The sequence below is a fragment of the Oncorhynchus clarkii genome, chromosome 4 (genome assembly GCF_045791955.1).
Source record: "Oncorhynchus clarkii lewisi isolate Uvic-CL-2024 chromosome 4, UVic_Ocla_1.0, whole genome shotgun sequence".
Lineage (NCBI taxonomy): Eukaryota > Metazoa > Chordata > Actinopteri > Salmoniformes > Salmonidae > Oncorhynchus > Oncorhynchus clarkii.
The window spans coordinates 77,298,160-77,309,190 of record NC_092150.1 but is presented as its reverse complement, the minus strand read 5'-3'; the positions used below and the strand labels follow the sequence as shown (position 1 = coordinate 77,309,190).

General features: G+C 42.0%; 2 protein-coding genes across 8 annotated transcripts in view; both read right to left on the bottom strand.

The window, feature by feature from the left end:
• Nucleotides 1-859: 859 nt before the first annotated feature.
• LOC139407299 (transcriptional repressor protein YY1-like) lies at nt 860-8,670 on the bottom strand. 4 transcript variants are annotated; one of them, XM_071150968.1, is made up of 5 exons: nt 7,931-8,670; nt 4,179-4,368; nt 3,520-3,580; nt 2,071-2,229; nt 860-1,922 (listed from the first exon to the last, which is right to left on the bottom strand). In XM_071150968.1, the coding sequence occupies exons 1-5, from the start codon at nt 8,454-8,456 to the stop codon at nt 1,740-1,742; spliced, it is 1,119 nt and encodes a 372-aa protein (XP_071007069.1). In that variant the 5' UTR covers nt 8,457-8,670; the 3' UTR covers nt 860-1,739. The 4 variants fall into 4 exon arrangements, with proteins under 4 accessions (XP_071007069.1, XP_071007071.1, XP_071007070.1 ...); XM_071150970.1 differs by having other exon boundaries at nt 4,218-4,368; nt 7,931-8,634; XM_071150969.1 differs by having other exon boundaries at nt 4,218-4,380; nt 7,931-8,611.
• Nucleotides 8,671-8,886: 216 nt separating this feature from the next.
• The window catches only part of LOC139407298 (ena/VASP-like protein), a 75,864-nt gene continuing 73,719 nt past the window's right edge, over nt 8,887-11,031 (bottom strand). For all 4 annotated transcript variants that reach the window (XM_071150962.1, XM_071150963.1, XM_071150964.1 and 1 more), the window contains exon 13: nt 8,887-10,959. In XM_071150962.1, coding sequence (XP_071007063.1) covers nt 10,922-10,959 — 38 coding nt within the window. In that variant the 3' untranslated portion in view covers nt 8,887-10,921. The remainder of the gene's footprint in view (nt 10,960-11,031) is intronic.

Sequence of the window (11,031 nt, the reverse complement as noted above, 5' to 3'; positions counted from 1 at the left end):
TTTTCTCAACTTCGCCACAGGGAGTCAGTAAAACTGGCTACGGTCAGACTCGTTGCAGCATGTAGGTGGTGATCATTGATGAACAACCGACCCAGAGTTCCTGGAGGCAGGAACAACCGACCCAGAGTTCCTGGAGGCAGGAACAACCGACCAAGAGTTCCTGGAGGCAGGAACAACCGACCAAGAGTTCCTGGAGGCAGGAACAACCGACCAAGAGTTCCTGGAGGCAGGAACAACCGGATGCTGAGGTACAAGGAAAAATCTGCAGCTCATGCAGAACAGCACAAAACACCTGCCTTTGGACTTTGTATTAAACAGTGGCACTGTTCCAAATTGACTCCTAGCATCTACCTTCTTCCCCTGGGCACTTCATGTACATTTGAAAGGATGGCTATTTCTCTCAGTTATAGGAGAGATATGTCTCAGGTATAGACAAGCAATAAGCTATTTCCCAAAGCCAAATCGACCCTTACGCCCCATGTGCTTCTGGAGATCAGAGGATTTGACAGGTGTTAGTAATATGGCAACAGCTCCACCTTGCTCTCTAATAGGCTAGGTGAAAGTTTCACCATATTGACTAAACCAATCAAATCCTCTCAGATCTCCACAAGTGCATAGGGCTTAGAGGTTGATTTGGGATTGGCCCCATGTCTCCAGTATAGGCAAGCAATAGGTATTTCACCACACTTATGAGAACACGCCACCCCCTCACACCAGGCCTAGAAATTAGTGGGAAAAAATGATTTTTTGGGATGACCTTTTTATTGTGGGCCGTTGAAATGCATGGGGTGCAAATATCAACAAAGAAAGTTCATGGTTGATGATGCCTGTACATTACATTCTAACAAAGAAACAGATGGTCACTCTGGCGATTTCATTTAATACATTTTAGTATTCAAATAGACAGGCTCGCAGTGAATCAACGGTAGGGACATGTTTCTCAGCAAAGTTGACAATTCATGAAAAAAGATAAATCAACTCATGACTAAAAGTTAAATTGGTTAACAATTTAAAAACCACACCTCTATCACAGTCTAAATCATGTCAACAGCCATACAATACAAGTATACAAGATGGTTTAATGGTTAGAAGGAATATAACCAAAAGTAAAGATTAAGATGCAGACCAAAACTTTTTTCAGAAAATACTTTGAAGCAATGTGACGGTACAGTAACGCACGTCTTGCCAGGACTATCATATGGTAAGTTGATCTAAATACTCAGGGGGGGAAAAAAACAATCAAATTGTCTTACTGAACATATCCCAAAATAAGTGTACAATATGCACACTTGTAGAAATAGAAAATTAAAATCTATGCTGAAAGTGAAAAAATAGCCTGATTGTTCTCTCTCATGCAGCTCCATGGCAGAAAGAATAGCCTGATTGCTCACTCTCATGCAGCTCCATGGCAGAAAGAATAGCCTGATTGCTCTCTCTCATGCAGCTCCATGGCAGAAAGAATAGTCTGTTAGTCCATGAGTTCCATATTTATGGCAATACAAATGAAGCCGCTATGAAGTGAGGAGAGAGGGGGGTGGGAGGTTGGGAGAGGGGTTTCATCTTTTTGAAGAGTGCCACTGTGTTCTTCAGTCAACCAATAGGAGAAGGGAGAATTTAATCTCCGTATTTATCAAAAAATTATTTTTCAATAATTTCCTTCTTTCATCAAAGGAGGTTTGACGTGTGGTGTCGTTAAGATGCTGCTGTGGGGGTGGGACTTGGGGCAGGTCGGAGGGCTCTCATTGGTTGTTTTTGGCTTTGGCGTGTGTGAGGATGTGAGACTTGAGATTGGTTGACTGGGCAAACTTCTTATTGCAGCCGTCAAAGGGGCATACGTAGGGCCGGTCTCCGGTGTGGATACGAACGTGTGTGCGCAAGTTAAAGTCCAGCGAAAACCTCTTCCCACAGCCCTCAAAGGTACACTGCACACAGGAAGGAGAACATGGATGGACAAAAGGAGAGGTGTATTAGGATATAGGAGTCAATGGTAAATGTGTGTGCAGTTACTCTACATGCATTTGTCTTTTTGCATCAATCTCATAGGAGAATTTATGCAGACCAGGTACGTACTTGGAAGGGTTTCTCCCCTGTGTGAACGAGTTGGTGACGTTTGAGTTTGGAACTCTCTACGAAGGCCTTGCCACACTCGGCACAGACGTGCACACGAGGCCCGTGGGTGTGGAGATGCTTCCTCATCGCTGAATTGTCCCTGAACATCTTTGTGCAGCCCTGAGGGAGAGATTTATAGAAAGTGTTGGTATACCCGATTCCATATACACAGTGTACAAAACATTAAGGCCATCTATTACAGTGACAGCTTGCTAAGAGGTTAAGAGCATTGGGCCAGTAACCGAAAGGTCGGTGTAGGTGTACACCGGGCCGGCAAGGTGCAATAATCTGCCCTTGAGCAAGGCAGTTAACCCCAAACAACTGCTCACCAATTCAATAGGAAAGTATTCTTAATGCATGTTTTAATGTATGATCATGAGTCATAATACCTGATGAGAGCACATTTAGGAATACCAACATTTGGCATTTTCTTAAATGACACTAAAATAAAGTGCAATACCTGTGTGAAATAAATATGTAAACATGGCTCAGACATTGTGTAGGCCTATGCTAGAAAGTTTTCATGCAAAGAGAAACATATGTACTTCTCATTTCCCACTCTGGACTGTCACTGTTAAGTAGCTCTCTGTAGCCCTGGAGGTCCATCCATCTGTAGTAAGCGCAACAGTTCACTGACAACTTCAGCTTGCTTATATAGAGTGGGTACTGTGCTGAAATGGGTAGGAGAGGACGAAGTTTGTAACGCGCTCTGAGCACTTTCACGAGGTGCTCAAACCCCCGATTCTTCTCAACCACTGAGAATGTGCACATATCTGCGGCTATAAACATACCCATCGCTCTTGTACTTTCTTTGGCCTGGTCAGAATCAGCTGTGAAGAAATGCTTGAATGCAGAGAAGAGACTAAGCCATGTTTTTTTGTGTACGTTTCCATCTTCCATTGGTAAGAATACTGCGGTGATGTCAGCATAAATGTGTCAACATGTTTGAGTTGTTGGCAGCTGCATAGGCTATTCTCGTTGAGCAGTGGTGACATGCTCTCGGTCCATCGCCATTGTAAGCTACTGAAGACAAAATGTTACCAAACTGGAGATATACGCGATGGAGAATCCTCCTGGTTTGTCAGCCCCATCACTCACCATCGTACAGAAGTAGTTGCCGGCTGCGCCGCACAAAAGAACAGTTTGAAATGCGCCAATTAAGATTTTAATTTTGATAACATGCGCATATGCTCTAGTTGTTTTAACAGAATAACCCAAAATGTTCTCAGCTCAGGTTTACACGATGGGCATACAACGCAGCGTAGGCATAGCCCACAGTCCCAGTAGTTGCATTTATTATATATTAATTTGGGTTCACAATGCGGACAGAACAGAGGTCCCCGAACCTTTCGAGAATACCTTAACACCCCTACTGGGCAGGAAAGAAACCGTTGGAAACAGACTACTTACTTTGTGAGGGCAGGCTATCGTCCTGGGCGCGTCGTCTTCTTTTACCTTCCTCGGCTTCATCCTGAGAAAACATTGGATATGGAGTTAACTTTCAGCCTATTGCATTCACAGGGAACAGAACTCAAATCATATGCTGTCCATATACAAAATCGAATTAAGCATGTTCAATTCCTAACCAATGAATATAAACCAGCACCCATGCAAGTGTTCCAGTATGGCTGACAACAGCCGGTTTCCTGCTATCACGGTGTTAAAGTGCTCTGTGTCAGTGTGTTGACAGTGTTCAGAGATATAAAGGCTCTCGTAGAAAGGACTCTAGAACTTACCACACTGAGTTCTGACCATAGGGACCAGCAGAGTCACTGAAGGAACTAAGAACACAGCATCCAAACGGGACAGTAAGAAATATCCGGGCTCAACACTCCCTTTAGGAAGGAGATCGGGCCAGATACCTCTGACATCTACTACAGAAAAGCTGCCTCATCAAGTGCTGCCTTCCAAGACAGGCAGGCAACATGAAGAGAATCACAAATCCTGGCATCTTGCTAAACACCAATTTACAAGGTGCGCTACAAGAGAGCATAGGTGTAAATTTAATGTGTTAGAGTTTAGGCCAAACAATAGGGTTTTTTATTTGAGGGTGTGTTTACTGTACATACCCTTGATGGACAGGTGAGTTTAGGCAGATAGACACTGACCTGGCAAACTCTGCCAGCTGTTTGGGATCTGACAGGTCGATGCCAGGTATCCCTCCAGGGGGCAGCTTCTTCCCCGTCATGTATTCAGAGTAGTCCGGAGGGGAATTCTCCCCAATGATCTGTTCTTCAACAACTGACTCATGGTCAATGTCTTTTTTGTCATCTAGGATACAATGCAGGGACTTAACCGAAAATAGCCATACAAGACCGGGGTAAATCATTGCAGTTTGCCCAAGCGCCAGCAGATGGCGATATTGAGTCATTTCATTTGTATTTATTATGGATCCCAATTACTCTTTCTGGGGTCCAGAAAAATTAAAGCAGTTATAACATTAAAAACTTTACATTCACAACAGATTTCACAACACATTAAGTGTGTGCCCTCAGGCCCCTACTTTACTACCACGTATACACAACACAAAAAACATGTGTACATGGTTTGTTGCTTTACATGTTTGTTGCTTTACAGTCCCCACTGTTCCATGAGGTGTATTTTATCTGTTTTTTTTAAATCAAATTTTACTGCTTGCATGAGTTACTTGATGTGGAATAGAGTTCCATGTAGTCATGGTTCTATGTACTGTGCGCCTCCCAAAGTCTGTTCTGGACTGTGAAGAGACCTCTGGTGGCATGTTTTGTGGGGTATGCTGTGTGCCAGTAGTTCAAACAGACAGCTCGGTCCATTCAACATGTAAGAAATACAAATACAAGTCGTGATGAAGTCAATCTCTCCTACACTTTGAGCCAGGAAAGATTGACATGCATATTAATGTTAGCTCTCAGTGTACATCTAAGGAACAGCCATTGCTGCCCTGTTGAGCCTAAAGTCCCTCTTTGTGGCACCTGACCACGCGACTGAACAGTAGTCCAGGTGCGACAAAACTAGGGCCTACCTTGACACACTCGTATCCCCCGTGGACCGGTTCATATGTAAAACATTCTCCATTCAGGCTGCAAATTAATCACTTTCCTTAACTAATATATACATTTAAATATTTATTTAACCTTTAACTGGGCAAGTAAATTAAGAACAAATTCTCATTTACAATGACGGCCTAGGAACAACTGCCTTGTTCAGGAGCAGGATGACAGATTTGACCTTATCAGCCCAGGGATTCGATCTAGCAACCTTTTGGTTACTGGCCCAACGATCTAACCACTAGGCTACCTGCTGCCCCTATTTAAAAATGGCGAGAAGGTAAAAATATGCATAATTTATTAAAACACGACTTCCACCACCATGCTAAAGTGGCTAATGCCTAGGAATGCTAGGCCAAGATGTTGCGTATCAGGTTTCATCAGCCTGTTGTAAACCCCTGGCTTAAAGCAGGGCCCGACATCAGGAAGTAGCATTAGCCAATCTAGCATGGCGGCCTGGTCTCAGACTAGACGTAACATAGTAAATGTAAATCCGGGACACTCAAATTAGTATTATTATGTTTAAAGTTAGGTATACTTACATATGACAGATTGTTACTTAAAGTAAATATTCACCCATTTTGAATATATATTTTTCTGCATCTGAGCAATGTTCTATTGATTCCCTGGGTCATTTATTGCTACTGCCGTTCAAGCAGGCATCCATTTGGCCGGAATGACATACTGTAGCATTGTGATAAAGCCGCTCCCACTACACTGGAAGTTAATAGCAATACGACTTTTAGATTGCAATAACATCTATCATATATCAGATTTCAAAACTGGACGATGTCATTACACAGGAGGTCATCTTCTCTCGAATGAGCCATTGATCATATTTTTTTGCTATATTCCTACATAGAGAAATATGGAATTTAGCAGAGGGTCTAACACATTTCTCCTTCTTGTCTGCTTCAGTCCAGGGTGCATTGCATGGGGCTGTTGCAAATGTCAGACTCCACTCAGACACATTGATTGGCCAGTTGAACATGGTTAGACTGTTGACTCCTAAATTGATATTGCCATTTGTTTAGGCGATTTTACAGCCAACATGCTTCACATGCTGATATTGACTATGGTATTGTGTGTAGCTATGTTTGCTAGCTAGCTACCCAGCTCAGAGAGCATTGCATTGTGGGTTTTGTAGTCAACATGAGCTGCCACAGATTTTCACATGCTGCTACCAACCTTATAACAAACAACAAAATGAAAGGAGTTTTGGGTGGATTTTTAATACACTCAACCAACCACCCTGCTGAAGATGAGATTTGAACTCGCAAACTTTGGGTTGCTAGACGTTCACATTATAGACCCACCCAACTTCGCAACAATATTAGCTAACCTTAACCAATAACCTAACTAATGTTAGCCAGCTTGATAATGTTAGCCATCTAGCTAGAATTAATATAATACATGTCGCAAATTCTAACCATAGTGTACGTTTTGCATATTCATAACAAATTGTTTCTAATTCGTAACATATAATACAGATTGTAATATGTAACATAGCATATACGAAAATGGGTGATGTACATACACAAGTTACTCCATTTCGTATTATATGTTACGTTTCATATGGTATGTATTGTCTTGGACACCAGCATGATGGTGGAAAATGGTGTTTCATAAAGAAAGTACACATTTTCAGTTTGTTTCCTTCTTCTTACCATTAACTATAATTAAGGAGGAAATGAACGCATTTGCAGCCTGAATGGAGAATGTTTTAGGCTGCATACAATGCGTTTGGACGGTAAGGTGAAACGACTCAATATCGCCATCTGCCGACCTTTAGGCTACTAATCTGTTTGAAAACAGCAAAACAAAAAAACACTGAAGCAATATTTCTAGACAATGTAGCTAGCAGTATAGCTTTGTTTTTACAAAACAGTGAAATACAATGTATACAATCATTGATGCTGATTAAAATAACTACTATGAACATGCATCACCTTGATCCCCCTGCACAGTTTATCAGCTAACGTTGTTTCTCGCTCTGCTGCTAGTCGCGTTTTGGTAGCCACGCCAGGATTATGGGTTTGCTAGTTAGCCTAGCACGCGAACGGAGAATGTTTATCATTCATGCTGAATCCAAATGCGGTTAAACGGTGCTTGTACAATGCAAGCTGTGTAGGGTCGTAGTTTTTAGGAACGTTAACTAGCTTGTGTTGCTAGCCAGCCACTATACTTGATTGAGAACTCGCTAGCTGTCGCGAGTAAAACAAAGTTAACGTTGGCTGGCTAGGCAGAAGAAAAGCATCAATGGACTTGAAATAACTTCTTGGACAATATATTTGGCCAGCCGTTTAAATCGAACAAAACTAAGTTACAGGGTTACTGACCCAGTTATTGTAATCGCGGCTGAAGTAGCTACTTATCCGCAAAGTTAACGTAAGGCACCCAACTAGCTAGTTACGCCGTCGGGGCCTACTCTCTGGAGCCAGCAGCGCGCTTGCACCCCCGACCGCCGCCATCTTCGCCCGGCCGCTCTATCGCCATTTTTTCGGGCCGCCATACTGGTTCTCGGGGAACATGGCGGCGCCCAGCAACATCTAAAAACATGGCCTCCAAAACAAAAACATTTCAATCTAACCGAGACACATTTCTGCACTTCTAAAAGTGATCCCGAAGGTGGCTTGGCGAACTACGAGGGAATAGACTGGTGCAAAACGTCTACGCCCTGCAACAAGGCCTCTTGGCAAGAATCTTGCACAAGTTAACTACCAAGTACAAACAATGCGGGGAGAGAACACAGATAACGTTAGCTACAGTAACATTAGATAGAACCGACGACTTACCCGAAGCCCACATTGTAACAGAGAATTCCCCCTCCATAGTCTTTATTTGCACCTGCTTCTGTTCCCATTTTCTACTGCTTGGTTCTACAGCACCCAAATAACTCTTTTGGCCAGTTTTTTTGCCACTGCCGCCTACCCCTCTCTTCGTCCGACCAACCGAGTTTTTCCCGGCTACAGTCACCAGAGTCTGTTCGATGTACTCGTCTTCCACCCCGGGTGCTGGGACGGGGATGAGGATTTGATCCTCGTAACCCCCGTCCGCTAGCATATCCGAATCATCCCCGCCAACAACTTCCTCTCTTGTCTGCACTAGGATCACTTCTTGATGGTGGTGGTGGATCGAATTCGGGTCGTCTGATACCAGCGGCTGGAGTGCTATCATCGGCTGGTCGTCGTCTCCCCCGACCACTGTAGTCTCGAAAGTCTCTACCGGTATCGTTTCCACCTCTATCTCGTGTAACTCCACTAGTTCGGCCGGCATCTCCGAGCCGTCCGCCTCAATATAAAGCGTATCGCCCGATGCCATGTTGAATCCTACCAGCTTACTTCTCACGCAGCCTGTGCTGTGCTCATTTGCCCCACAAACACCCCCTGCCCCTGTTGTTCCTCTTCGATGATCAATTATATTGACAAGACAGTCGAGTGACCGCTCTAACGATGAAAATACATGTCCTCAAAGATGGGAGAAGGCGAGATCAGGTGGGACCATTCTAGCCAATGAGAGGGCATATGCTCGTGTGAAAACTCCGATATAACGTAGTTTTTTTCAGAGTTGCCTAAATGCCATTTGCTTCCACTTATACCAGTGCATTCGTAACAACCTAACCATTGCGGAACTTATAGTCGAACAAATAAGCCTCTGTTGACTAAATTCGACACTCTCTTGACCTCCATTCAAAAATTCCTAATTTCGTTGTTTTATTTTTGTGGACAGACTTTTGAGTAAACCCTGTCGCTTCGCCTTTCCCTCTGTGATAACACAAATAACTCTGTCCCAAGCCACCAATTCCTACACCACAAACATCACAAACACCCATGGCGGGGTCTGGTGAGGATGCTTAGACCAACAGTTGCATTCCTTTTGATTATGTAGAGTGAATCTTTTTTTGCTTGCTGAAACATTAATAAGGCCCACAATGACATTGTGGATACCTACTGGCATTAGCCCCATCTAGTCCATTGGATGTATTTCATCGTTTCATAGGCTCGTTGAATGTTTAATGTGACACTACACATCAACAGGGAATAGGATGGATATATTGCAGTTGTTTTTTGTTTCTTGGGTTTTCTACAAATATATGTTTTCTGTAAACATACTCTATATGGGCTCTCTTGAGTGGCGCAGCGGTCTAAGGCACTGCATCTCAATACTAAAGGTGTCATTACAGACCCTGGTTTGATTCCAGGCTGTATCACAACAGGCCGTTATTGGGAGTCCCACAATTGGCCCAGTGTCGTTAGGGTTTGGCAGTCATTGTAATAAGATTTTGTATATATAGTAAAATATATCTGGTCTTTTGGCGTTCTCCTAATCTGACCTCCAGGTATCAGTATACTCAAGGGGACAACATACCTCTCAATCCAGATAGTTGTGTAACACCTGTTGTGATGCAGTCATGTATCTGCATTACATGTGCTGTATACTGACTGCAGGAGTTTATTCATATCAGGAGGTTGCAAAGTCATGGTACAGAAAAGTCAGATAAGAAGTGTATGGAGAAGTACAGATGGGGTTCTCTGTCATGTAGGGAATCATTCATCCCTATACTTAACAATTCTCTAAATTGATCCCCAATGAATACGCCAAAGATGTTATGTGTTGTTAGAAAGTATGACTAAAACAGAGATATGTTAAAAGGAACAGATAGGCCAAATTATGTTCCTAGTGGCCCATAGTGTATGAATACACAGTCTGACTAGGTGAATGCTTGTGAATAAACACTGAATCAAAGCAGCAAATCAAGCACAACTCAAAAAACAGACACAACTCTCACAATCAAAGAGGTCACTTCATTTTCCAAGACATTGTTCACAGTTTTATTTGAAATCATTTTAGTGTGTGTATATATATATAACGTTTTTTTTTTTTTACCAGGAAGCACTTGGTCATAAAAGGAAATAATAAAACAAACAATACTTCACCATATCGTTGCAGCCAATAAACATTTTATTAACAACATGATCACAAATACTGTGGTGTATTATTCTTTTTTTGTTCATAAGATTGCAATATCCAAAGAGCAATAGTTTATATACCACCCTCTCTTTCAGGTTCAAGACCTGTTTTAAAAAATATTCCAGTCAGTGATTACACACACACACAATTGTGTTTGGCGAAAAAGGATACAAAACTCTTTAAAAATGTTGAGGTCAGGTCATGAGAAATAAATTCGTATGTGCTTATAATTGTATTTTAAAACAAAATCAAAAGAGAAAAAAATTACAATATAAAATATAAAAGGCTGACATAAAATGATTATCATCAGTGTCATTATAATAATAATTTTGTTACTATTGTCGTCACTAAAACTGCTACTAATATTCACACCATTACATCTACAATAATATAAATAATAGTCATATTAATGACAATGATAGTAATAAATGTCAAACAAACATTTTATAAATAAAAACTCCTAGAAAACCAAGATGTTACTTAATAATTGAATTTCATAATTGTTTCCTTTAAGACGGGAAACAGAACAGTAAACATTGGTTACCGATGGACAGATAGAGAAAGAAAAAAGAGAAAAACAAGACCAGAGAAAGTGAAAAAATCAGTGCGAGAGTGTCCTCCATCCAACCCATTCTTCCAAACGTAACGTAAACAAACTGTTCCTGTAGTGTTTCAGCAACATTGTCACGTTGCTTTAACATCACAGCAACGTGAATAAATAAATGGTTGTAGTTCGGGCCTTGATCCTCTCCTTGCCTCCTCAGATACAGCAGTGGTTGCCGTGGGGACAATGGTTCCAAAAGGTACATGACAGATTATGTCGTGCTGATTCTGCTCAGTTCTTGTCTAATGACTGGAAGAGAGAGGAGACAACAGGAGTGTTACAAGTCTTGTCATGGAGATAAGATGTGTTGTCCTGTCAGAG

What these genes read in the sequence shown, in the direction of transcription:
- LOC139407299 (XM_071150967.1), bottom strand. Translation starts at nt 8,456, where the DNA reads ATGGCATCGGGCGATACGCTTTATATTGAGGCGGACGGCTCGGAGATG. An exon ending in CGATAGCCTGCCCTCACAAA is followed by an intron (nt 2,230 to 3,519) that starts GTAAGTAGTCTG and finishes TCTCTCCCTCAG; the next exon opens with GGCTGCACAAAGATGTTCAG. An exon ending in CAGGGGAGAAACCCTTCCAA is followed by an intron (nt 1,923 to 2,070) that starts GTACGTACCTGG and finishes TCCTGTGTGCAG; the next exon opens with TGTACCTTTGAGGGCTGTGG.